General features: G+C 37.3%; 2 protein-coding genes and 2 long non-coding RNA genes across 6 annotated transcripts in view; 3 read left to right on the top strand and 1 right to left on the bottom strand.

Annotated features, from left to right (window-relative positions):
• Window positions 1-3,458, top strand: LOC148188140 (uncharacterized). Its single transcript, XR_015778231.1, has 2 exons — window positions 1-381; window positions 2,970-3,458. It is a non-coding gene; the product is annotated as an uncharacterized LOC148188140 (long non-coding RNA).
• On the bottom strand, window positions 3,279-22,222 carry LOC121964384 (1-phosphatidylinositol 4,5-bisphosphate phosphodiesterase delta-1-like). Of its 2 annotated transcripts, none has more exons than XM_088085905.1 (15): window positions 22,034-22,222; window positions 15,942-16,100; window positions 13,610-13,838; window positions 13,325-13,454; window positions 12,026-12,254; window positions 10,764-10,965; window positions 10,511-10,655; window positions 9,500-9,652; window positions 9,280-9,423; window positions 9,020-9,179; window positions 8,056-8,172; window positions 7,778-7,956; window positions 6,447-6,579; window positions 5,494-5,643; window positions 3,279-5,291 (listed from the first exon to the last, which is right to left on the bottom strand). In XM_088085905.1, the coding sequence occupies exons 1-15, from the start codon at window positions 22,065-22,067 to the stop codon at window positions 5,200-5,202; spliced, it is 2,256 nt and encodes a 751-aa protein (XP_087942031.1). In that variant the 5' UTR covers window positions 22,068-22,222; the 3' UTR covers window positions 3,279-5,199. The 2 variants fall into 2 exon arrangements, with proteins under 2 accessions (XP_087942031.1, XP_087942030.1); XM_088085904.1 differs by lacking the exon at window positions 22,034-22,222 and adding an exon at window positions 17,505-17,717.
• LOC148188139 (uncharacterized) lies at window positions 6,451-16,071 on the top strand. The gene is made up of 4 exons (XR_015778230.1): window positions 6,451-6,619; window positions 13,666-13,850; window positions 13,999-14,048; window positions 15,915-16,071. It is a non-coding gene; the product is annotated as an uncharacterized LOC148188139 (long non-coding RNA).
• Window positions 22,187-27,904, top strand: part of oxsr1a (oxidative stress responsive kinase 1a) — a 23,884-nt gene continuing 18,166 nt past the window's right edge. The window contains exon 1 of one of the 2 annotated variants that reach the window (XM_088085908.1): window positions 22,187-22,320. In XM_088085908.1, the coding sequence (XP_087942034.1) occupies window positions 22,290-22,320 (31 nt within the window). In that variant the 5' untranslated portion in view covers window positions 22,187-22,289. Of the gene's footprint in view, window positions 22,321-26,976; window positions 27,197-27,904 lie in introns of those variants that run through there. The other variant, XM_088085907.1, reaches the window with a different exon arrangement.

Below are 27,904 nucleotides of genomic sequence, written 5' to 3'. Positions count from 1 at the left end.
TCTGCTCTGAACTGTCGGTTTGAACTAAAATACCAAAAATAATGTGCAGCAAACCGACCGGCACGAGGCCAAAAACCCGCTGTCCTCCCTCACCGCAGACCGCGTGAGCTGAGTCAGCTGTTTCCTGTTGATAATGTTCGCGCAATGACGTCACATTAATAAGACGCGAACAGTACTGACGTCATTGTTACCTGAGGCTAGCTAGCTAGCTGCGTGCTAACAACAGAGCCGCTCCTCCTTAATTCCCGCGCAGAGTTTGTGCTCACTATCTTTGAATTTACTTTTAAAATCTTTAATGCTCCAACAGGAAGAGCAGAGAGGAGGAGGAGGAGGAGGAGGAGGAGCGGAGACTACACTGACGCTCCTGCAGGAGCTTCACAGGTGAGATTATAACTGACAGAGAAATATATCTACAGCATTAAAGTGACTCTGAGATTCATTTACATCTACTATTGTTGATTTTGAAGTGTGTGTCAGCGCAGCAGAGAGCTGCAGCACTGACAGGGACACGCTCCACAGGTGAGGACAGACTACAGCTGACTGAGGACATGTTGTCTGCAGGATGAGAGGGACTCTGAGATTAACATCTGCAGCTTTTACTGAGCTTTTCATGTTCAGTGTTGTCACTTAATGATCTGGCTGCTCATCCTGTAGATGAGGGTCACTCTGTGTCACACAGACCAGAGTTTGGCAGCTCAGACTTGAGTCTCCGGGTGCTCCGGATCTGACAGGATGATAAATCCCTCGATAAAAGTCGATTTATTCCTGAACAGTCTGCCCCCTCACTTCAGAAATGATGGCTACGCTCCTGGTTTCTGGGATTTTAGGACATCTCTCGAATTTCAGGGCGTTTCTTGCTCAGGTTTAAAGGGGTTATTTAAAACAATATTTAAGCGTTTACATTAAACTGGGTGATTTTAGGGTATTTTAATTTAACCAGTGTGAGTGAGGAAAGAGAAGTATTATTTTGTTGCCTTTGAAAACATCACGGAAAAGACCAAAGTAATCTCACCATCATAAAACACCATTTAAACCCTAAAAGTGACAACCTGCCGCTGGCTAAAACAAACACTCAGAGTGGTTACATCGCAGCCTGCTGGGCAGCTGCGCAGCTGCGCAGCTGCACCGACAAAAACTCAAGTTCCCGTTAGACACAGAAACATGGACCAAAAAGAGTCCAGGTTAGAAAAACACCAAAGTTACGCTCTGAAGTCAGCGGGGGAAACGTTCACTTTGATTTGACCTGCTGGCTCACAGGTGCCTGTTTACACGCCGCAGCAACGTTAACATGCAGTCGTGTTTCTGTGCAGCTGAATGTTAGTCCAATATTTACTCTACTTTTAGCTCTTTATTTGTGTCTTTAGGTGCTAAATGCTGAGCAGGTCGTGTGCAGCAGGTTTCCAGAGAGCAGCGGGGGAAGATAATTACACAAGTTCTGCAATGAAATACACTTTTTGTGATTTCAGTTTATGCTGCTTTAGACTTTGACTCTACTGCATCTCAGGGGGAAATACTTTACTTTTCCCCACATTTATTTGATGAATTTTGTGATTTTACAGAATTTGATTAAACAAATGTAATATATAAGTATATTTGATTGTAAGCTACACAGAAACATGAAGTGATTAATAACATTCAGGGCCCGCCACAATATTACACACAAAATACGCACTTTTCAAAATCAAGCTTTAAAAAATACATTAATGTTATTTTCTACTTTCACTGGGATATTTTTTCAACCAAGAGCAGTCTTAATCATAAATATTTTATATTCTTGAATTTTTAGAATTTTAACCCTTTAAATGCCAGATTATTGTCATAATGCTACTATGTTTCTAAATGAGAAACACTTTGCTCACTCTGCACACATAATGAGCATTATAAAATCAAGCTTTAAAAATATCTTACATTAATATGATTTTCTCCTTAATTTCATCATGGAGCTGTGCATTCATGTGCATCACCTCCCTGACGTGTGTTTGATTGTTGAGTGTGCTCTGTGTGCTGAGGGCGTGTCCATCCAAAGTTCACCAGGTTAATGGTTTTATTCGGTGGAAAGGTTGACTTGGCTCGGCCTCAAACAGCTGTCCTTCTTCTCCTTTTAGCAAGAAGTAAAGCGGTTCAAAAAGGTTTCCTGTTTTACTGCAGTTTATCTGTTCTGCTCCGAGCGGCAGGAAGTGTTGAAAACTACCTGTTCAGCCAGGCTGTGGTTTAAGAATTTCACTCACAGACTTTATTATATTTGTTCAATTTTATTTGTCTTTTTATTTTTTAATTTTTTTTCTTTTGATTTTTTCTTAGCTTTAATTAAATATTATTATTATTAGCTTTAATTAAATATTATTATTATTATTATTATTATTATTATTAATATTAATATTATTATTATATTGCTTTGTCTAGCTTTACTTTAACTATTCTGTAATTATTTTTAATATTATTATTATTATTATTATCAGTATTATTTTCACCGCTCTTATCAACTTTGTGTCTTTGTTTTGTCTTTTTAATCTATTTTTCAGCTCTTTAGCTTTAACTATTTTATTATAATTATTTTGTCATTCATAGATTTTGTTTGTCTTTTTATTTTTTTTAAATGTTAGCTTTTATTTGATTAATATTATTATTCTAAAAACAATAATTTTATCGGTCTTTTGATTTTTTGTAATTTTTTAATGTAGCTTTTATTTGATCTTTTTTGTTATTATTTATTTTATAATTAGAATTATAATAATATTTATGTATTTTATTTTATTGTATTTTTATTTTGTTCTCGGTTTAATCTATTTTTTCATGTTTTTAGTATAGCTTTTAACTATTTCATCGTTAGCTTTAAAATGCTTTAAAATGTGTTTATTGTATTATTTTTTATTTTTTGTCTTTTCAGTCTATATTATCATTTTTTAAGGTCTAGTTTTAATTTCATTCTATCATTATTATTAATATTATTATTATTCGGCTGTTTTTAGGGTCGTCTTAGCAGCTTTTCAGTCACCTGTGAGGCAGCAGCTGAAGGTGCTGAGCGTGTTACACAGGTAATGTTTGATTGGTTGATTGTTTGCATTGGAGGTTATTATTATAAGCTTTGTCACTGTCATATATTTGGTGAACAGACACGTTATTAATCACTTTAACGGTTGCTTCACTGCACCTGGTACCACTCGGTTATTTTTACATAACTACAGATGCAAAGTTCAGCCGTGTGAACTCTTCAGATCAGTGAAACAATCTTTAGTTTTTATGCTGAAAAAAACCCCCAAAAAACACAGAGACAGCTGTTTGCATTCAAAACTTTTATCTTCATTCACAAAAAGATAAAGTCGTGATGATGTCACATGAAAAATGATCATACTTGGTGACGAAAATGACTGATGAAGACGAGGCACGTTGTTTTCGTGTTGGCTTATGTTGTTTTTTCAGGATTCATAAAATGTCATTTCGATAAACAGATTTAAACAGACGATACATCGACTGACCAGAAATGAGGGACACAAGCTGTCTTTAAAAAAAAAATCTGATGCCATCGCAAACTGAAGCACGTGTAACACTAGTGCAACTCACAGAAACCGACAGAAACGGTCCCTGTACTGTGACTCAGCTGTCAAACCCGTGTGAATGTAGTGTTTGTGTGCATAAACCCCGAACCGGTTACACCTCATTTCCAGCTGCAGATGGAGTTCTTCAGTTTGCCGTCCCCTCAGAAAAACTTGGTCTTTATCTGACTTTAAAAGGACAGTTTACCCGAAAATCAAAAATACATATTTTCCTCTTCCCTGGAGTGCTGTTTGTGTATCTTGATAGTTTAGGTTACCGAGTGTTGGAGGTATCAGATGTAGAGGTGTTTGCCTTCTCGCCAATAAAACTTAACTACACGGCACTACAGACTTTTTGAAATTTTTTTGAGATTTTTTTTTTTAATTATGTGAGTTTAATTTTTTCTTTAAATATTTGTGATTTTTTAAAGAAAACAAGCTTTCAGAGACATGTTTACATAAATACATTTTGGCTTTTTTTCTTTCAATTTTTTGTGATTTTTTAAGAAAACATGCTTTTCGAAAAGACACTTTTTCTTAAAAACATTTTGGCTTTTTTTTTCTTTTAAAAATGTTTTGGTGATTTTTAAAGAAAACATGCATCACCACAATTAAACCATTCATCACAGCCAGAAACTGCAGAAACAAAAACATCATTTTTACATTTCTGACAGATTTTTCATCACCGTACAAACTTTGCTTGTTAAACCACCTAAAAAACACAATTTGCATCATGAGAAATGCATGAAAACTGGGAAATACGTCACTAATGTTATTGTGCAGTTACGGTGAATCGCCGTGTTTGTCCAGCGTCAGCTCATACATCTGTGACTCTGCCGTGCATCAGCGGTCCCACTGCAAATATGTGTGTATCAGAGCACGGAGGTAAAAAAATAATGTTTGTGTGTTATTTTTAGAGGGTTTAATATTAAGATTAACCTATTGCGTCTCACTCCTGCCTGACACACTCTTCAGGTGTGCTGGTCCACACAGGTGAGGGGGGCGTGGCCTTGCAGCAGTGAAACCAGAGCACACGGAGGACCACAAAGACGGATCCCACAGCTGGTGAGTTTGATTCATTTTTTGTAAATTTTTGAAATGTTTGGAGAAACAGGCTGAAATGAAAGTTTAGATATGTGCTGTGTCTGTATCTGCTGTGGATGTAAACAGATGTTTGCCACCTAAAAAAGTCCCAGTTTAACAAATAAATAAATATTATTTTAAGTGTACTCTATATTGAGAGTATTTTAACTGCTTTACTGTTCCAACGGGGAAACCCGAGACCTTTGAGACCTGAGCAAATTAGCTTGACTTCATCCCTCTTTTGATTTGCTCGGGTTTCAGGGTTACCTGAGTCATTAATGTCACGGCAGCTTTTGAATTTTACTTGTAACGGGCTTAAAACCTGAGCTGATTACTACTGAGTTTTTAAAAATATGTTTTTCTTTTTTTGAGTACCACAAACCGAGTGCTTCTGTTACATTAAAGAGACGGCAGATATCTCCAAAGGGAAGAGGGAAAATACACATTTTTGATTTCAGGGTGATGTGTCCCTTTAAAGCAGCTGTTAAAACTAACGATCAACTAAAACTACGGAGCAAAACTTTAATTAAAAACAGCTGAACGTGGCTGCGTGAAGATGTCCTGTGGAGGCGCGTTGGTGACATTACTCAGCGTCAACGACCATGATGTGAACGAAGAGTCCAGCTGAGTGGAGGACGTCTCCGTCCTTATTGAGCAGAGGGACGTGTCTGTATCCTGTGAGGGAGCACAAAGCAGTCAGAGATTTTAAAAACACATGAAGCGCTCTTTGTTGCAGTGTGAATTCATTTCTTTATGCTCGACCGGAGACACGATCGTTCCCGTCTGTGTTCGTTTATGAAGTGAGAAAACAAAAAACTCAAAAAATCAGTCGTTTTGCATCATTGGACAAAAATAAAAAGCCAGCTGCAGAACGTACCCATTTTTAAGCTGCTGAGCGGAAGCGTGTACTGTCCGACAAACTCGTTATCAGACGTGGAGTCGTAGTCTTCAACGAGGAAGCGCACCACCGCCAGCTCCGGCACGTACACGTCAAACTGGAAGTTTTCGTTCCACGATGGGTTAAAACCTTCAGCAGAAAAGAAGACAGACGCCATCACTGACTCCATGAATGACAAAATTTATGCATCAACAAAACCTGTTACGTTCCCGTAGGTATTTAGTCATTTATTTACATGCTTCTTCTGCCTAAAAGCGTTTTTTTTCCCACAATGCAAAAAACCCTTGAAGGGGTTAATACTTGAGTTGTATGCAGCTGTTGGTTTTACAGTTTTTATTCTAACTTTTATTTAACTATTATCATTATTATTATTGATTTCATCTATCTTATTAATTTTATTTGACTTTATAATATATATTTTTAAGTTTTCATTTGAGCTTTTATTTAAATATTATCATTAAAACTATTATTGAAAATAATAATAATAGTTACTAAATTACTTTGTTAAATTAAATAAATGTATTATATTATTTAATTAATTGAATAATTATTAATTATGATAATCATCTATATATATGAATATATATCACCAATAATAAAATGATAATAATCCTAAAATTGTCTTCACTTTTGCTATTTTTAGTGGTTATTTTTGTTTGTTTTTTTATATAATTTTGCAATTTATGTTACCTGTTATATCTTACCTTATTTTATTACTTATTACTTTATTGTAAAGCACTTAAAGTAAATTGCCCTGCTCTAATAATAATAATATGAGGGGCAAAGAGATGAAAAAAATGTGGAAAATATACGCTCAAAAGTTTAAAATACAGACAAGTATGTCAACAATATCTGCTTTTTATAAACTACAGTGAGAAGCAGAAGCACGGCACAAAACACCTCATGTATATTGTGTTTGAAATGAAAGGTACCGTTGTTTTCGACGTAATTGGTCTCTTTCTCGGCGACATCATCCGGCACTCCGAAAACCTGCACTTTAACCAGCGGGTCCACGATGGAGGACTTCTTCTCGTTGACTTTGGGGAGCTGCTGGGCTGAAATCACCTGTCGACAGGTGGAGAGGCATCGTGTCAGAGTTTAAAAGGTGATAAAAAACATATCACGATACGATTCAATATATTACGATTCTGTATGCAAGGCGATATATTTAACCCTTTGAAACCTGGATCGTCATCGCTTTTCTTGAGCTGCATTCACACGCCTTTCACAAGTTTTTAAACCTTAAACCTAATGTCTCCAAAATTGCAAGAAATTATTTTAGATTCTGAAATTATTATGTTTTTTATTATGTGTTTAATTATCACAATGAAATATTTGAAATTGTTTTACAGAATGATTATCATTTTAATCAGGTAATTTTATCTTTATTGTGGTAGGACAGATGTTAGCCTAAGAGGGGAGAGAGAGGGGATGACACGCAGCGAAGGGCCACAGGTTGGAGTCAAACCGGTATTCACTGCGATTTTGGGAGGTCCCACACTAAAGATGACCATCGTGAAAGAAACGCAGCGATAACTTTTTTAAATTTCCTACGTCGCACAGTGAGAGAGGTTCAAGGACGGCTGTTATCGCTGGCGTGTCATCAAAAACCATCTGAGGTAATATTCCGACTGTCAGAAATTTGGGATGACCATCTCACTGTGTGACTGCTGTTACGACCTACGACTACTAACCAACCAACAGAAATGCAGCACGAAATGACGCACTGATCAGCACGACTCTGCTAAATGCTCGTAGATGCGGGTACCCCGAGCTCGTGTTGCAAAACTGGCGTGCCAAGTCGGCCTCTTTTCCCAACTGTGACCCGACCACGTTCTCCTCCTCCTCCTGTTTTTGACTTTTTCCGACACACATAAATGCCACTATAGCGAGGGCTCCATTTGTTTACATTTTGCTCTCACCACTACAGCGGCACAGATGGATGACGCACGCCGAGGACGTTTTGTTGCTGCGTATTGACGTCGATGGATGTAGCTCGTAGCCTGCGATTCAGTAGGTGATGTCATTGTACAGTCTGCGTACATCAAACTTGATGTCGTATATAAGTTTACTGTCGCAGAGCTGCACTAAACTGACTAAAATCTCAGTCTGCAGGAGGCTTCATGTTAAAAAACAATCTTTGCTCGTAAACTATCAACAAAAAATCGATACAGTATCGATCTGATCTCCTCAGCAGCATTTTTGAACGGCAGCAAACACCTGGGCGCACCGTCAGTGTGTGTTACTATGGCGACACACTCACCATTACGTGCAGCGTCTTGTGCTTCAGCCAGTCTCCTCGGGTCAGCGTGATGGGGTCGAACTCTGTGTTTTCGTCTCTCATGTAGGCCGGCTTCAGGATGTAGCCGCTCTTTCCGTTCACCAGGAATCTGCCCTGGTTAATGTCCATTTCCTCGCAGGTAGTCTGGAAGTTTAAGGCCACTGGAAAGGAAATAATCAGATTATGCGAGGAGAGCAACGGGTCAAAAATTGCGAGGGCCTGTGAGTTTGTATTTCCCTCCCTGCGTCAGTGTCATTTACCGATTTGGCAGCCGGCGTTCCACAGAGGCACGGGGTTGTAGTTGGAGGAGTCGGTCCTCATGCCTGCTGGATATATGCGGCTCAGCTTGTCCACGTTGTGACGGATGTAGGCATTAGCTGCAGAGAATAAAAGCACAGATTTATCTACTGAGCTGGAACTTGAGTGAATTATTGAGTTGTGGCAAAAATTGTTTGTGAGGTTGACCTTAACTCTAAGACCACCAAAATCTAATTATTTAATTGCTGAATTCAAGTGAATGTTTGTGCCAAATTTTTAGGAAATTCCCTCAAGGCCATCTTGAGATATTACATTTGCAAAAATGAAAAGGACGCAAGCTCACAGCTCACATCGAGCTGGTCTTGAGATATAATGTTAACAAGAATGAGATAGACAAGGTCACAGTGACCTTGACCTTTAACCACCAAAATCTAATCAGTTCATTCTTAAGTCCATGTGGACGTTTGTGCCAAATTTGAAGAAAATTCTCTCAAGGCCCTTCTTTAGTGTTTACGAGAATTAAAAGGACACAAGGTCACAGTGCCCTTTGACCACAGATATTTTATCAGCTTTGGGGGGAGAATGAACAAAAAAAGACCTGACATCAATTAATTAGTTTTAGGGAGAAAAAATAATAAATAGTAATTTCCTTACAAATAGAAAATATGACATTTGGATGACAGCAATGCAAGTGGTATTCTGTCAATTTTTCCTTTTTTTTTTTTAAATTACCTATTATTTTGAGATTCAACAATGCAATTTTGCAAAAAAAAGACTCATAAAATCATACCTTTTACATCTATGACCTTTTAAGACTTGTGAAAAATGAGTTTAACACTTTTTAAGACCAATTAAGGCCTTGTTTTTTGATCAATGCCAATGCCAGTCAATGCCTTTTAAGACTATTTAAAGATCTGCGGGGACCCTGCTGTCCCTTCAGTGAATGCAGCCTGAAGTCTTCCTCACCTGACTCCTCTGCCAGCTCAACGGCCGTTCCCTCCGTGAAGGACGACATCTCATAGAAGCTCAAGTTTTTTCTTGCGTGCTCAAAGCCGTGGAAGTGGACGCTCTTACAGTAGACCACCATGTCCGAAAGCTCCTTCGCTAGTTTCAGCTTCTTTTTCTCCTGTGCATTAAATGAGAAATTACGTGTCAGTACAAAAGGGATGCCCATTAACGCTAAAAACGGAGATCATTTATTTACTCTCCCTTCATGTGAACCCCACCTTTTTCTTCTCTTCCTCCTTCTTTTCATCACTTGACTCCTCCTCCTCCGTCACGTCCAAGTCATCTGCTGCTGGCTCAGGAGCAAAGCTGGCCTCCAGTTTGTTTAACCTCTTCCCTTTGATCAAGAACTTCCCCTTCAGCTCCTGCAGACACGCGCACACAGTGAGTGAACGATATCAAAGGACAAAAATGTAGCCACAGATAATAGTGGAGACAAACCTCTGGGGATGGAAAGTCTGTGGGCATGCTGTTCCCCAGGGGGGAGGTGAGGAGTGCACTGCCCAGGATGGAGCTCATGTGGTGGGCCATGACTGCCTGCTGCTCCACGCAGCAGTGGTTCTCCAAGGAGATGATGACTGGGTAATCGGACGTCTGGGGACGACCAGAAAGAAGCTACAATTACCACCAAACTTTTCTTTGAAAACATTGATTCTTCGCACACTTCCTCTTCCCGGCAGAACAGAAAATCTCTACAATCAGTACAGTTTGAGGATTAGTCTTAGACGAGGTCACACTGACCTTGACATTTGACCATGAAATTGTCATCAGTTCATCCTTGTCTCAAAATGGATGTTTGTGTCAAATTTGAGGGAAATCCCTCAAGGCGTTCTTGAGACATAACATTAACAAGAATGAGATGGACGAGGTCACAGTGACCTATGACCATAAAACTGTAATCAGTTCATTATTGACCGAAAGACGTTTGTGCCCAATTTTAAGAAATTCCCTTAATAAATTCTTGAAATAAAACATTCACAAGGATAAGGTGAACACGGTCACAGTGACCTTCACCTTTGCCTTATGACCACCAAATTCTAATCAGTTCATCCTTTAGTCAAAATGGATGTTTGTGTCAAATTTGAAGAAATTCACTCAAAGCCTTCTTGAAATATAGTGTTCACGAGACAAGGACAAGGTCATAGTCACCTTGACGTTGGACTACCAAAATCTAAAATGTTGATTCTTGACTTAAAATGGATGTTTCTGCAAATTGACCACCAAAATCTATTCAGTGCATCCTTGAGTCCAAGTGGACATTTTCGCCAAATTTGAAGAAAACGGATGGATGGATGGATGGATGGATGGATGGATGGATGGATGGATGGATGGACAAGCCAAAAACACAATGCCTCTGGCCACAGCTGTCGTCAGTGCCGAGGCATAAAAACGGAGACGTCAGTTTGAAAAGAGCACAGAGTGGTAATGGACATGTCTGGAAACTAAACTCACCTTGAACGCGTACTCCTTGATGGCTGCGATGACGTCCTTGAAGAGGATCTTTGAGGTGAGCGTGTAGCCGTGGTAGATCTCTGGCTCATCATCATCTCCGTCCCAGCAGTCCAGCTCCACACAGCGGCAGCCCTTCAGCAGCGCCCTGACAAAAACACAAACTGTGTTAATGTCCTAAAAACACACCCTGTAAAGCAGCCGCAAGGTTGTAAATACCAGACCTGAAGGACGGGTCCTAACGGGAAGCTGTTACCTGACGTAAGCCTCCGTGCTGCTGGGCCCGCTCAGCTGATCCTCCATGAGGTAGGTGTTGTGCGAGGAGGAGATGAAGTAGTGGTTGAGGGGCTGGCTCATATCCTGGTAAACGTCTCTGTGGTCTGGATTGAAGACCAAGGCGTCCGGATTGTGCATGTACATGAGAAAGCCATCTTTGGACAGCAGCTTCTTATCCTTGGCTGAAGGGATACAAATACACAGCAGGGAGCCAGACATCAATGTCATTTCCCCCGCGCTAATGTCATATTTAACGAAATAAGAGCAGAAAAAAACCCCTCGATTCCAAAATGACCACAAAATCAAGGAAAAAATGACTAACTAAGCAAAATCTCAGCAAGTATCAGCTGGCAGGACGCTCTGCTGTTGAAACGCTTCACAGACGCTCCTGGTGGGATTTGGAGCAAAATAGGGCCGCAGATGTCACGCTCTCGACACGCTGCCGGTAGAATCGAGGGGTAAGGGTCCTGTTTAGGTTCAGGTTACTGTATTTGTACCCGCAGGTACATTTGGTTTGCAGTATAAAGTACAAGGCATCCATTCAACTCAGCTGTCAGACACCACAAGCAACATCCAGGATAAAAAGATGATAAAAATATACAGATTAAAATATAAAAGATAAGACAGTTAAAGTACCCAAGTGCTGATCAAAATGGTATAAATACTATGATACAACAGTTAGTTCCAACCAAGCAATTTGATCGGTCGAGAAGAATTTGATGAGTGATGATATACAATAAAACATCACTGGGACTTTTAACTCTTTATGTATCGCTCCACTTCACAGCTGTTTTAAACCGTTTATAGTCTCACACTAATGGTCGGTAGTGTGTTATGCTCTGAACCTCTTTGCATTAAGTTGGCAAACCTGACACAAAATGTCCTCAGCTGTGGTGCACGTATGTAAAACATCCGTGTAACACATTACTTATATTTAAGAGCACTGTACAGGCTGTTATCTCTGCTGTACAGGCTATTATTGCATGTAATTTAGGTTTATCTTATATGTTCCTAATAACAAGCGCAAGTTGTCATCAAAAGGCTTGTTTAACTGGTTAGCTGGCTTCCCAGTAAGATATTTGACTTGGAAAATCGCTAATGTTGAACATCTGTCATCAGGTTGTTTTCTGTGACAGTAAATGAAACACACGTTATCAGTATTTGACTTTTGACTGTGACTTTTTGCGACACCGCTCCACCACATCGTGGCGTCAACACCCGAAAAACCCTGTTATTTCTGACCTCTTTCGTCCGGCTCGTTCCTCTGGATGATTTTGTGCGCGTCGGCCAGTGTGGCCTTCTCTCTCTGCTCTTTCATCAGGAACTCCACCAGGTTCTCAGGACTCATGAAGCCTGACGTTTTAGCGTACTCTCCGTAGATCACGCCGATCTCCTCCCGACTGGTCAACAGGTCATAGAACTGTTCGATATCCCTTTCAGACAGGTATCCAGAGTTGGATTTGTCACATTTCTGCGCAATGGAAATATACAAAAAGGTGGACCACAGTTGAATGTAAAATTAAAGGCAACCCCAAAATCAAAAATACATATATTTCCTTTATCCTATGGTGGTATTAATCAGTTTAGATTGTTATAGTGTGAGCTGCAGAGTGCAGATGCACAGTGATACCGTTAGCAGATGTAGTTTAATAGTTCCTATATAAAACTGCTCACAACAAGGTCTGTTGGTTATCTTTTTATTCTTTCTTCTTTTTATTTTATTATATTTAATCGTTTGATGCTTTTAGCACCACAAGCCAAATGCTATCTAGTTCCATCATATTGGAGAGAAGGCAAACGTGTTTTTCAAAAACACAGAGGGAAGTTACATAACAAAATTAGCTGAAATTGCCCCCCCCCCCCAAAAAAAAGGTAAAGAAAAAGGGTAAATAACAAAATGAAATAAAATAAACAAAACAAAGTATAAATAAATAAATAAAATTGTTAACAATAGATATAAAATGAATATTATATGAAAATAGTTTTTTAGGATATTTTTTATATTTTTACTATTATTATTATTCCTAAAATTTCCAATATACACGCTGAAAAAAGGGCATCTTGCCTGAAATGTATGTGTGGCAAAAAAAATTAAAATCCCCCTGCTGTCCTGTTCTTTACTTTATTGTTACTTGCATTGAGGATTCAGCACCCAGTCTAAAATAAGTTTAATTGTGAGTTTGTTATGCCTCATTTTATTATTAAGTTTGAATAATTTCTTCATCTCTCGCTTTCTCTTTTAAAACTAATTCTTCAGGTCATTTTCTTGTCACCTCGTAATTTGTTGCAGTTTATGGGTCATCTCTGGCCAATGTGCTTATTACTTTTTTAAGCCGCGTTTTCAAAAGAAATCAAACAGGTTTGTTCACGTTGCAAAGGCTTAAATGTATGTGACAGTCGTCTGAACACAGCTTAAGAAAGCTGATGTTCCAGGTTTCAAAGGGATAAATCATATATTTACATATATTTATGTATACTCCTGGGGATATCTACTTCTAATTTTTATATTTAGGACTCATTAAAAAGCTCTGAGGGCATCACCTTGAAGAGCATGTCCATGTATTCGTCCTCCACCTCGATGTTGATGAGACGCAGGAAGTTCTTTACTTCCGACTTAGTCAGCTTGTCATCCTTGTTTTTGTCTGCTTTCATCAGGCAGGTGTAGATCCAACTGAAGAGTTTGTGATGTAAGGAGGAGATAAAACATCATTTAATTATTGTTTTAATTCTCAAATTGGCTGTGACTCCCATCATAAATCAACAGCATGCTGCAGCTGTTAGCAAACAGTCAAATGTTCAGTCAAAGCACCATCACGATAAGGATACTGCTCTGTCTTCTGCTGGGGGTTGAGGTTGTTTAATTTGGAGACCATCTTCTTCAGGCTGTTGACCCACTGCTTGGCTTCCTCCTCCGAGCTGGCGATGAGGTCCAGGTTCTTGTGGTGGCCCTTGAACATGATGGAGAAGCAGCGGCCCTCCACCTGCGCCTCCGTGTTCTTCTTCAGGCCCTCGGAGTGACGGCCCATCCGCACCGCTGCGATGTCATCGAGTGAGACTGAAGACAGAGGTAAATCATGTAATTAAGAAATATGCTCCCGTAGCACTCATACAGTACGTCGATGTGTTAAATAAACTAAAAGCAGTTCTTTTGTACGTTGGTATCCTCAGCCGTTACAGACCAGTCTGCTTTGTAAACACAAACCTGCTGTTTGCAGATTACTGATGTCATTACACGCTTCCAGTTTCGGGGAGTTGTAAACTATATGTAAGCAAACGGGAATATTTTTTACCACATTTTGCAGTATTTTGCTGTTTTTAACTCATTAAGGAAAAAATGGCCCCAAAATTAACTAGCATTAAGTAAAAAGTCACTAGAAAATTATTGTAAAATAAGTATAAAAAGATAATAAAGTTAAACAAAGTTCTTTGAATGTGAAAAATGTAAATGAAAAAATGTAAGTATTGTTATAATAGCGTCAAATGAAGTACTATTACAATGAACTTGTATAAAGTCCTGTTAAAATAAAGTTTAATTAAGTACTGTTACAAGTTAAATAAAGAATTGTTACAATTAAGTTAATAAAGCACTGTTATAATAAAGTTAAACTATGTTTTTGATAATTTAAAAGAAATATTGTTATAATAATATATATCAAAGCGTAATATGCGGTGCTTTTATTCTGAGGTGGTTAGGGTTATACGTTATACAGGTTTACATTCAATGTTTGCGATATAGTTTACACTTTATACAACCTTTGCGAAATAAACTGCAATACATCGAGTATAATCAAAACACATCACCCAGCAGCTTCCCCAACACTACAGGCTTTTTGGAACTAAATTTTAGCATTTTACTACCTTTTATCGAGTAGTTGCATACACCTTCAAGTATTGTATTTCCTAAGACAAAGTTATAGAAATAGACACCACAGATATCAGACCGTCGCTACACGAGAACAGTTTATGGGTGTAATCCAAGCCATATCATCAGAGCTTATTCAACCACACCTCCACACGCTGTACAAAAAACAAAAAAAACACTATCTTGATAAACACACCCAGTAAACATATCACTGCTATCAAGACCGGCCCAGTTACTCATAATCATAAAAGGACTTTCAGACAGAAATAATCTTTTATAGCTCTGTGAACATCCGAGACTTCGAATAATCCATGAAGGAGAAAATCCATTCAAAACTGAGAAAAGACGGTTTTAGTTTGAAGTTGTTAGGTAATAACTAAACGTGACTTAAATAAACTAAATAAAGTTTTTAAAAAGTATTATTATAATAAAGTTAAATGAATAACTGTAATAAAAAAATTAACGTACTGTTATAAAAAGGTTAAATAAGGTTGGCTACTGTTACAATAAAGATTAATAAAGTACTGAGTACTGTTATAATAAATTTAAATAAGTACTGTAGTAAAAAAACACTATAAAAAAGTTAAAGTACTATTATAATAAAGTTAAATGAAGTACTAAGTACTGTTATAATACATTTAAATTAAATATTGTAAAAAAAAAAAGCTAAAGCACTGTAAAAAAAAAAAAGCTGAATAAAGTACTATTAAAATAAAGTTCAATAAAGTAGGCTACTGTTATGATAAAGTTAAATAAAGTACTGCCACAATTAAGTTAAATAAAGTACTATTAAAATCAAGTTCAATAAAGTAATATAACATTAAAAACAGTACTGTTATAAGTAAGTAAAGAATTATTAAGTTAAATAAAGTGATATTATGATAACATGAAATAAAATACTGTCATAATTAAGTAAAGAATGATTATAATTAAGTTAAATAAAGTAATATTAAAATCAAGTTCAGTAAAGTAATATAACATTAAAAACAGCAGTTATAAATAAGTTAAGTAGACAATTATTAAGTTAAATAATGTAATATTATGATAACTTTAAATAAAGTACTGGCATAAATAATAAGTAAATAAGTAAATAAGTAAAGAATTATTAGAATTAAGTTACATAAAACAATAGCATGACAACGTAAAATAACTAGTGCTATAATTAAGTGTAGAATCATTATAATTAAGTTCAATAAAGTACTATGATATATTTTTAAAGAGCTGAATGAGCAACAGTAAAGAGTGTGTGTGTTTCATGTGTCCGTGCAGCTGGGAGGCTACAACAGCAGCACTCACACGTCTGGCTGGACTTGAAGGTTCTCTTCGATTCGCGCCAGATGGTCTTGCAGTCCTCCATGAGTCTGAAGTAGCGGGTCTTCTTCCAGGACGGGGAGAGGACCTTGAGGAGGTCTCCCCCCTGCAGGAGGAACTGGAGGTCCGGATCGCCCTCCATACCTTCAGGACCACAGAGCAGCAGAGATTCAACACATGAAACACTAAACTCTGCACACTGAGGGACCGTTTGTTATTTATTAGAGGGGAGGGGGTGGTAAAAAAAAAAGAGAAAAGTCAGATATTCTTTTAAGCATTAGGGAGGACTTTTGTTTTTTATTTTGGCTAAGGCGAGTAGCATACAACTTCTAATGGTTGTATTTTGTATATATTTTACTGCAATTTTTTTTGAGGAAGACGTGGGCTCAGAAGATGTGTTTTCTTTTTAAAAATCACCAAAATTGCACCACAGCTGGAAACTATACAAATAGATTTTTATTTATTTATTTAGTTAGTTTAAGATTCTTTGAAAACAATATTTGCGATAAACACTTCCATCAGAAAAAAAAAAAAAAAAAATCATGTCAGTGCTTAAAATAGTCATATTTCCCCCAAATACCTTTATTCTACGTCTCATTTAAAATTTGGCCAGTGATAAACCGATAGCACAAACTAACCAGCGTGCACAACAAAACTGAAAAACTGAGGCTTTTTTTCAACTCCAGGACTTCATCTCCAACTTTAAACATTAACGTTCAATAATCTGTTCTCTAATCTCTGGTGGGGGGAGGGTCGTGCATGTTCCCAAAGTCACGGAAATACATTTGTAGCTTCGGGGAGAGTAAAAAAAAAGACCAAAAAAAAGTTTGTCTTTAGTTCTCCTGTAACATTGTGGGAACATTTTTTTAAAAGAACATTTTATGATTTGTCACCTCTAAACATCAAAACATCCTCAGAATGTTGCAGTTAAAAGATAGATATATTTTTGGCGGTGTCATTTTTGGTAATATTTAGAGAAAATATGCCTTTCATAGCAGGTCTGGAGGGCATGTTTTCTTAAATAAATAAGTAAGTAAATAAATGTTGCAAGTAAAATATTTACAAAATATTTACAAAATACAACCATTTAAAGTTGTACGCCCATCCTCTAAAAAAAAAAAATAAAAAAGACCCTCCCCAGTGCTTAAAAAAATATTTGACATGACCAACCCTTTTTTACGCCCCCAGCCCTCATCAAAAAAACAAAAAGTCCCTTACTCAAGTAAAAGTACTAATACTACTATTGCAACTTGTCAGTATAATTTTGTGGGAACGTTCCCTACTTGCCGGGTCCTCTGATAAATAAAGAACAGTCCCTTTCTGAGCTGAAGCCCATTTTACACAGTCCATATGTCAGCTGAGACAAACCTCCTCTCTCCTTCTTTATCTGCATTTATCTCCCCAGAAAACTGCGTGAAAGAAGCAAAAGTCCAAAAACAACGAATGCAAAGATTTCTATCCCTGAAAACAAGTTGAGAAACGCCTGGATAACATTTTGAGTCAGACATCTGCTGCAAAGCTCGCTGAAGTAAGTGCAGCCCAGCCTACCTAAGATCTCCTCGTTCATTTCTATCACCTCCTGGCTCCTCTCGAGGCGCCGCAGCTCCTCGGATCTGCTGAGTTGGGGCTCATTTCGGATGCAGTTCATGGTGCCCTGCGGAGGCAGACTGACTGACTGACCGGACTGTGATCACTGTGTTCGCAGGGCGGAGGGACCGACCGACCGACCGACCGACCGCCCGGTGCGTCGGAGGGAGGGCGTGTACCTGCCCCTCTCAAAGTTCACTCTCGCGTCTGTCTGGACTCGTTTCAGGCAGTCAGCTGACAGCCGGACTCATACCTCTGCTACCGAGACCCAGTGAGTCAGAAATGTACCAAAACCATATATGCAGCTGGATTTCATTTCTGTGCAGTTTATGATAAATGTTTGTAGGCTGCAGGCTATTTAAGTCATTAACAAGGAATGGTCCAAAAATTAGGTGTTAATTAATAAAAAGTTAGAAGAAAATCAGCTGAAAGTCAGCACAAAAAAGATTGTATGCAAAAAAAAGATTTACAAAATTGTAATAAAATAATAAAAAGTTAAAAGAAAATCAGAACAAAAAACATTAGAAGCAAAAAACTCCAAAACAAACAAACAAAAAAACAGAACCACCAGAGGAAAAAAGATACATGCAGCTGGATTTTATATCTGTGCAGTTTATAATAAATGTTTGTAGGCTGCAGGCTATTTAAGTTATTAACAAGGAATGATCCAAAAATTAGGTATCAATTAATAAAAAGTTAGAAGAAAATCAGCACATAAAACAATATAATTAACCCCCACCCACCCCAAAAAAAAACCTCCAAAACAAAAAAAAAAAAAAAAACACAAGAGGGAAAACGATACATGCAGTTGGATTTAATTTTTTGTGCAGTTTATAAAAATGTTTGTAGGCTGTTGGCTATTTAAGTTATTAACAAGGAATGGCCCAAAAATTAGTAATGAATTAATAAAAAGTTAAAAGAAAATCAAAGTCAGCACAAAAAAACAAAATTTAAGCAAAGAAAAAAAAGATTAAAAAAAAAAATAGAACCACCAGAGAAAAAATGATACATGCAGGTGGATTTAACTTTTGTGCAGTTTATAATAATAAAATTAATAATAATAAAGTCATCAACAAGAAATGCCCCCAAAATAGTAATTAAGTAATAAAGTAATAAAAAGCATACAATTTCTCTCAAGTTTCAGAGGTTTAAGTGTTTGTAAACAGCGAGTGAAGGCAGCATGAAACTGATGTCACTTTTTGTTTTAAGATTACAGAAAGTGACGCTTTTAAACAGATTTTTCATAATAGCTTACTCTGCTTACATTTACATGAAGCAGTGTTAGGAAGTTTACACTGAAACGTCACTTCGCTGTTTTGTTTTTTGTTTTGTTGATGTTTTTTTTACACTTAGGGCCCGCTTAATACACACACTTGTATAAATATTTAACTTTATTAAACATTATTTTCTACTTTCACAGAGTTTATTTTTTAAACCAGCGTCAGTGCTAATCAATAATATGAAATTTTCATTCATTTTCTGAATTTTAACCCCTTTAATACCAGATTTTTGTCATGATGCTGCTATATTTTTAGATGAAAAAAACACAAAAAAATGAATAATTTTCAATGCTATTTAGTTGTTTCAAAAATTATAACTATCACAGCCGGGGATATGTCAGTGATTAGCAGCATTGATTGTGACAGGTCACATAGTGGAAATAGCATGTATTTTCTTATCGGGTGAAAAATGGAAAAAAAATGACAAAATCCAAGTCAAAAGCCCAGAATGACACCCAGAAATAACACAATGCACGTTTTTGTGCTTTGATGGCTGTGGGATCAAAAATGTCAGTTTGAATGGGTTTTAATTGCGCTTTTTTTCTCTCTTTTTTTTTTTTATTATTATTCAGTTTCCACAGTGTATTTTTGACTTATTGTAGGAGCTGAGCTGGAAATGTCAAGATTAAACAAAAAATACACAATCTGCCAAAATGTGTGCCATATGCATGAACACAGCCAAAATTATCCAAAAAAAAAGGAAGAATGAAAAGCACGTGAAATCTGGCAAACAGTCCCTAAAGGTTAAATTTCTATAGCAGCTATGCCTAACTTAAAGAAGAGCTCGCCTGCCCTCCGTCTGCTGTTTGTGTGAAGATGCAGTTTATTTCTCACCAATCTGCGTCCATAAACATCACACATCATACTGTCATGACGACAGTCAGCGTGTCAGCACACCTGTCACAGCATGAATGGTTCACACCTACGCTGACACATCCACGACACGACAGTGACCCCTACAGGACAGGTTAGCATCCTACGTGCATTTTACCAGGAATGGTACCTATAATTGATGTATTTTGACCCTCCCTGAAGCGACAAACATTTCTCCTGAGGTGAATTGCCTCCCCCTTTTGCACCATTCTCTCATAAATAATGAACAGTCCCTTACTTAAGTAAAAATACTAATACCAAACTTGATACAATTTTTGTTTTTACAGTTTCTGGCTTTGATAAATGGTGTAAATTTGGGGATTTCTAAAGAAAACATGTCTTTCAAACCCATAGGCAGGAAAATAAATATAAAATACAGCCATTTAAAGTTGGACGTCCCTCTCCTCAACTACAATTTTTAAAAAGAAGTCCCTCCTGAGTGCTTAAAAAATATTTGTTGTGCCTCCTCCCCTCTCCAGTCCCTTACTCAAGTAAAAGTACTAATACCAAACTTTAAGTAAGTAAGTATTGTTAGGAACATGTACTTAAAGTATTAATAGTACCCAATTCAAAATAAGTAAATACATTTTCAAGAAAACACCTAAAATCAATGTTATTCAAAATAAATTTGAAAATTATTTTAATGTAGATCAAAAATAATTGCCGATCATTCCTTGCAAGATTTGTACTCAGTGGCACTTTCTGATTTTACAGTTTCTGGCTATGATGAACGGTGTAACACCCGAACATGTTAACTGTCGCACAGCCGGCTGTCTGCAGTCGCCCGGCCGTTCACGCCAGGAGCTCTGGAGTGATTCTCCTTCTCTGCTCCTTTCTGAGCACACAGAGCTCTTTCCCTGCTTGCTTCTGTGTCTGAGTGTGTGTGTGTGTGTGTGTGTGTGTGTGTGTGTGTGTGTGTGTGTGTCTGCTCGTCTCTCTGCTCGCTCCCTCTCTGTTTAGATACAACTGACAAGCTTTGTCTAATCACTGGATGCACATTTCATCATTTATTATTATCAGATCATTCAAATCATATTGTCTATGTCATCCCTCAGAGAGCGTTTACATTTGTGTTACATTTCACACACTCACAACATGTGAAGCGCTGCATTAATGAGCTCATCACTTCAGCGTTGCATCTGATTTGCGGAGCTGAGTACCTTAAACTATAGTAATGTGTCACAGTGTTGATTTAAACTTTGCATAAACAACAGAAATCTGGTAAATAACTAAAGCCAGGGATACTTGGACGTTTTGAGGACTTTAAAACATTTCTAGTGTTTTAGGCCATTTCTGATTTTTGCATGTTTTCAGAGGACTTAATTTTGTTTCTAGGATTTTAGGACATTTCTCAAATTTTAGGACATTTTTTAATCTTAGGACATTTCAAGGATTTTAGGACATTTCTAGGATTTGGGGGAATTTTCAGGATTTAACTTTTTTTTTATTGGATTTAAGGACATTTCTCAGATTTTAGGACATTAGGATCTTGGGTGCCTCCACCAGCACTTTTTCTAATAAACAAGCTCTAATTTTAAGCTGTTTTATGCACTTTGGCACCTTATGTATACTGAAAGTACAAAAACAATTCACAGTGTGAATCACTTTATTTTTATTGTGAATTAGAAAATAGTCAGGGGCCAAATAGCACCTGTCAGGGGCCAGATTTGGCCTGTGTGTAAGTTGAGTTTCATTTACTAAAGCTGTCATATCAATAGTGAAGTAAAAATGACAAAATTTGTAAAAGAAGTATAATTACACAAAATGGAAACACTAAAGTACAGAAAACTAAAGCTTGTACTTAAGCACAGTATTTGAGTAAATGTACTGTTACTCTCGTCCTGAGATTTGTGACTCATTGGCTCTATCTAGTGGTGACATTGCGTTACCTTGGAGCGCTGTGATTTAACACTAAAAAAAAGCTCACAGGTGCTTAAAAACAGATCAACAAACACATCAAAAAATGATAAATGTGAATCTGTTTAGCGCCTTTTGATGGCAATGTTTGCAGTAGGGAGTGTTTTTTGTTCTCTGGCGAACTGAAGGCTGTGCGCTCGTTTGGTTTGGCAACACTTGTCTCTGTTTGCAGCAAGGTGAAACCAGGAGCCACACCTTTCAGCGGAGTGTAAACGTATCCTTCAGAAACCCACAGGTCGTGTTTATTAGGTATATTTGGAATAATGCAATAAATACAGAGCCTAGTTAGTGAAAAAACGTTTATATGCACACTCCAATTTACTCACTTCGGTGTGCGCATGTTGGAAAACACCTGAGCAAGGTTTTGCCTCCAACAAATGCAAAACTTAAATTTACATCATCAAATTTTCAGCGTCTTACCGTCGTTTTTCTTGTCGATCCCATTCGTTTCCATCCTTTCTGGAGTCAGTTTTTACGCACTAACGTCTTCCTTTTCCTCGTTTCACTTGATGCGCAGTTTCACCTCAGCGTGCTCCTTCTTTCCATGTGCGCACGCAGGTAACAAGACTCCGCTGAATGTGAAGACAAAACACGGAAAAGGCGGCGACACAGGTGCGTTTCTCCCGGCGGGCTGAATGGTGTCAGCGCTCCTGAACACCGGTTTGACGAGCCTGCGATGCGAGCTGCGCTGCTGATGTCACAACAGGGTAGGTTACACCTCAAACAGCAGCTGTCCCCACAGGCGCATACTAACGTAACACCCTGACTGCACAGCCTGCACTTAAAACAGGGCGCTTCGTTAGTGTGTCTTTGTACCCGCAGCCAAACTTTAAAAAAAACCTTTTACAACCCTGATCCCTGAAGGCCAGTTTCTGATCCAGAGGAAACTGTAGATGTGGATGAACAGGGAGTGGACTCACCTGAGAGGTACAAATAAGCCTCGATCAGGTTTTTAAAATAATATTTATACAGTGTGGAAGTTCACTATCATTTAATGTCTGCAGTAGTGGAAGAAGTATTCAGATCAGTAAAAGTATTAATACCACACTGTAAAAATACTCTGTTAGAGGTAAACGTCCTGCATTCAAGGAGTGTTACTTAAGTAAAACTAAGTAGGTATTATCAGGAACATATAAGTATAAAAAGTAAAAGTACAAAACGCAGAAAAATCTTCAAAAATTCAAAAAGAAAACCACATATTAAAAAGAAACTTCAAAAAAACACCCCAAGGACTCAAAATTATAAAAACAAATAAATTAAAAAGATCCACTAAAAATTGAGATTATTTAAAAAATATATAAAAATAAAGACACCCAAACCTAAACATTATATTTTCAAAAAAAGAAAATTAATCAAAATTATTAATAAAAACTGAATAAAAAACACCCTCCCAAACTCAAAACTATCAGAAAAAAATGGCAAAAACACCACTAAAAACTAACATTTGTTAAAAAAAAGAAAGAAAGAAAGAAAATGCACCAAAACAAAAAAACATTATGAGAAAAAAATGAAAATAAAACACAACCCAAAACTATTTTTTAAGAAAAAATGTATTTAAAAACAAACAAAAAAATAGACAGACTTAAATTTTTTTCAAAATAGCCGGTAATTATTTTTCTGTCAATTTACTAATTAACTGATTAATCAACAAATTGTTTCAGCACTTGCATAAACAGTTTGGTAATTTAATTTACAACAAAACATCCTATTTTATAAACTCTTTTTATTTTTTTCTTAAAATATATATATTTTTTTTATGCAAAAGTCTTAACTTTTTAAAAGTAACTGAATCTTTCAGGTGAATGTAGTGAAGTAAAAAGTGCAATTTTTCCTTTTGAAATGTGATGGACTAAAAGTAATACTCGAGTACTTGAGTAAATCCATTACTGGTGGTTCTGCTACAGCAGCTTCGGTCATTTCTCGTTATTTGTTTGAACACGAGGTAAACACGAGGAAGACGGCAGCGCCGGCTCGCTGCCCGGTCACGTGGTTGAAAAGTGAGTTGGAGCATTTTGGTTTCACTGAATGGGACAGATGAAGTTTTTTTGCTCTTCTTTTCATGTGCAGCTTAGCCTTGGCAGGATAATAGCAGTGTGCGTTGGGGCTCTCGTGGCTCTCAGCACTTCCCTTTCAGGCCCGGCTTACCCTCAGCGCACCGTCAGCAGCGGGATGAGCGAGCTTTAGTGCCGCATCAGGGGGAGAGCTTCCGGGCCACTTCCAAAAAAACCACGTGGTTCAGGGAGACACGCAGGAAAACAGGTCGATCTTTACATCACAGCTGTGGATGCATGTTTGAGAAGAGAGGAGGTGGTTTATTTTCTTAAATGCAAAAGAAACACTATTTTATCAACTGAAATTGAAACTAACTCTTCTCTCCCAAGAAACAAGAAAGCGAGCAGTTTATATTGGTTTTATATTTCACACACTCACAAAACTTCATGTAGCAGATGATCCGTGTATTTAATTTTAATTTAAAATTTATTTTTTTATTGAATTTTAATTTAATTTAAGTTTATTTTATTTGATTTGATTTGATTTGATTTGATTTGATTTGATTTGATTTGATTTGATTTGATAAGGACAACACAAATTAATCAACATTTCTGTAAACGTGCCAGTGTTAGCCATCAGGCCAATTTTCAACTTTAGTTCTTTGGCAAGATATTTTAAAAACTGATAAAATTCACATAACGACAGCAGAAGGACACCATAAAGACAACAACAGCTACAAGAAACAACAAACAACAGCAAAAAACAACAGCACAGCAACCACATAATAACATTTTAGTGCAAAACAGCCATCCACATAAAGCAACAACACACAGCTAGCAGAAATAGTCCTGCACGCAGCATGAAGCAATGACACACTAAATGTAACATGCAGACATGCAAAGCAGCAATAGCAACAGCTTTCAACTGCAAAATGTCACTTTGATAACAAGCCCCTTTTTTTACACAGAATTAGAGGTTGACTGATTATTGGCCGATTATTGGGGCTGATATTCTGCTTTTGTGCCAGTTGTTTGTTTTGGCGTTTTATTGCAATGATCGCAACAAAAAATAATTAAAGAGTTCAGCTTCAGGGCCAAAGTATACACTGCCCTCTGCAGCAAAGTTTTGTGTGAATCAGTGAACCACAAAGGAACCACATGCAGTTTCTGAGATAAAAACGAGAAAACGACTCCTCGTCTTGATCGAGTCTGCGTCCGATGAGCAAGCACCAACAGGCCTTGCTGTTTCCTCACATACCACTGATACCATCCATAGCTCGGCTGCTTGCACCAAAACATCCTCGAGTCTCAGCGACAGATTATGCAACTCCAAAGGATATTACTCAAAGAGGAAGTTACAGGGGGAACAATAAATACATAGACAAAACTACAACAACTGTCTATCTACAAATGTTTTGAGGAACATTTCATCTGTTAAGTATTTAGCGAATCACACTCTTCATCTGGTTTTCATTTTCAAACTTTAAATGCAAATTTTAAATTCCAGCATGGAGATGAAATGATTAAAGTAGTCTGTAAATAAATGTGAAACACACTGTAGTCTGACTGCTGTCCAGTTGCAGAGTGACTCATTCTCTGCACTTTTGAGTGAAATATTTACCTTTTTGAATCCACTTCCTGCACTGTGTTTGACCCTTGAAACCTGGATGACATCACTGTTCTTGAACTGCTGTTAGACATCGTTGACAAGCATTAAAACCTTTGGACCACGAGCAAATTAGTTGTATTTAGTAAGAAATGTCTTGAAATTTTAAGAAATTGTTAGATTCAGAAAATTAATTTTAAAAGAATGCAGGAAAAATGTCCAGAAAACTATGTTTCTAATTTTAGTAATTATATATTTAAAATGATTTTAACAGAATTATTTTAATGTTTAAGTATTTTTTCCAGGTCATTTCCTTTTTGTTTTTCTTCTCTCCCTCTTTTCCCATTTTTTTTCCTTTGTTTGTTTGTTGAAGGTTTTTCAAGGTTTTATTTGATAATTGTACTTTTGACTAATTTCTCTCTTATTTACCCGTATGTTGCTCAGTGCATTCTTCCAGTGTTTTTGAAACAAATCAAGCCAATTTGCCAAAGTTTTAAAGGGTTAACCCTTGAACCCTGGTTCGACATTACTTTTCCTTTGTACTATAAAGTTGTTTTATTTTTAAGGTCATCTCCCTTTTTTCTGTTAGACTGTCCTCTTTTTGCTTTTTTTCAGGTAATTTTGTTCATTGCCTTCTTCCCATGTTTTTGGGGAAAAAAATGCCAATTTGCTCACTTTTCAAATGGTTAATACTTATAAATGTGTACTTTTCACAATTTTGCATACACAACGTTCACAACTCATTTTTAAAATACCTTCAACTTTGTGTTATACAGATAATAAAATCTGTCAAAGCTGTTTAACCTGCTGTGCTACTCCCTGAAGAATGCTCCGTGGTCGAGGAAGTATTTAGATTCTTTACTTAAATAAAAGTACCAATACCACACTTTGAAAACACCCTGTTACAAAAAAAGTCATTTAAAATGAAAATGTTTTGTTATTTCCATACGGTATTGTATATAATTTTACTTAAATTTTAACATTACCCCCTTTGTCTTACCATGGTGGTACGGTGTTGCTTTGAGGTAACATAACATAAGTGTACACCAATAAATGTATTTTTTTGAAAATGTCTTTAAATTATATTTTATGACACAAAAAGTAGTACAAACACACACACATACACATATATAATTTTAATTTCAATATTGATTATTATTAATATTATTATGAATTATTATATATGTTTAATTTTAATATCATTCATTAATTTTCATTTCATTTTTTTAAGTACGTTTAGAAAGAAATGACTAATAAATCTACCTTGTATCTTGTATAAATATAGTTATTATTTATCTATTTTCTAAATATATTTTGCGATTTTAAAAAAGAGAACAGCAATACAATGCTGATTTGAAACAGTTTCAATCGTAACAAGAGTGTATAACTGTAACTTTTTTAATCAACAGCAAAAAATTGTCATGATTGTATGCAATACTCTGACGATAAAACTAAAATTAAATAAAACTAAAATTAAATTAAATTAAATTAAAAAAGGCACAGACGTATTACGGTCTTTGGCGCCCTCCATAGAGTGTACCGTGTACACTTTACAGGCGTTGATAGTAAGAATAGCTAATATAGACGTCTGAAGACAAAAATAGTACATAAACTACAGGCCAGTGTTTTGTTACTGTCGGTCATCTTCGTGTATTTTTTTTTACCGAGTTTTTTAGATTTTTTTCAGACTTTGCCACACTCAAGATGGCGTCCTTTCTGTACCTCCCCCGCTTCCGTACGTAAGCGGCTGCGTCAGCCGTGCGTAAAGTTGTGTTGACAGAAGCGGTAGGAGTTGTCAGCGGAACAGCAGCAGCAGCATCACCGGAGCCGAATGGAGTAATCACAAAGATATTATCCCAGACAGCGTCTCTGTTACTGTTTAGAAACACTGTTTACACCGTTCAAACACCGACACCATGGCCGAAGACCAGTCCTCTCAGTCCTGGTCCATCGACCGGGACGACTACGAGCTCAATGAGGTGATAGGTGAGTAGCTTAGCATGCTAACGTTTAGCCTCCCCTGTCTGTACAGCGGCGTCCGCGGCTACGAGCTAACTAGCATGCAGCTAACAGAAGGCCAGTTACAAGCCGCAGCTACGCGACAGGAAGGCTAACAGCTCTCCGCAGAGCTTCTCCCCAGCAAGGCCAAATTAATTAATCAGGTTTCAGCTAGCTGGCAAGCTAAAGTGCGGCGGTTTCTTAGCGAGTTAGCGCGAAGCTGAACGGCTAACTAGTTAGCCTCCGGTGCGTGAGGGCTCGCTGGTTGAGAGGGTGGTGCTCTTCAGCAGGAGGTATGACACGGATTACAGTGAGCCATTCATACTGAACCCCAGCCCAGGTAACGTGACTGATGACTTTGAGGAAATCAGCCGGTCTGATTATTGCTGCACAATAATGCGGATAATGACTCCAGTTTTAGGGACCGTTCTCTATTTATCAGAGAAGGCAGGGGGTGGCTTGTGTGTGACTTCTTTTTTTTAAATCCTATTTTTACTTGAGCTTCTCTGTAGTGGCTTTGGGGAAAAGCAGGATCCTTCCTCAATCATAAATTAGTTATTAGATTTTAAAAGCTTCAAGGAATTACACTATCAGTCTGGAAAAGTCATGGAATTTCAAAACTGCGTTTTACAAGCCTGGAAAAAATTGTGGAATTAGGCCACATAAACGGACATACTAAAAATTGAAAAGTCTTTC

This window comes from Plectropomus leopardus, chromosome 12 (genome assembly GCF_026936395.1).
Source record: "Plectropomus leopardus strain MGB_pleo_1.0 chromosome 12, ASM2693639v1, whole genome shotgun sequence".
Taxonomy (NCBI): Eukaryota; Metazoa; Chordata; class Actinopteri; order Perciformes; family Serranidae; genus Plectropomus; species Plectropomus leopardus.
The sequence above is the reverse complement of the archived record's forward strand: the minus strand, read 5'-3'. Positions and strand labels throughout refer to the sequence as shown.

What these genes read in the sequence shown, in the direction of transcription:
- LOC121964384 (XM_088085904.1), bottom strand. Translation starts at nt 17,604, where the DNA reads ATGAACTGCATCCGAAATGAGCCCCAACTCAGCAGATCCGAGGAGCTG. An exon ending in CTTCAAGTCCAGCCAGACGT is followed by an intron (nt 13,839 to 15,941) that starts GTGAGTGCTGCT and finishes CTCTGTCTTCAG; the next exon opens with TCTCACTCGATGACATCGCA. An exon ending in GAACGAGCCGGACGAAAGAG is followed by an intron (nt 10,966 to 12,025) that starts GTCAGAAATAAC and finishes GTATCCCTTCAG; the next exon opens with CCAAGGATAAGAAGCTGCTG.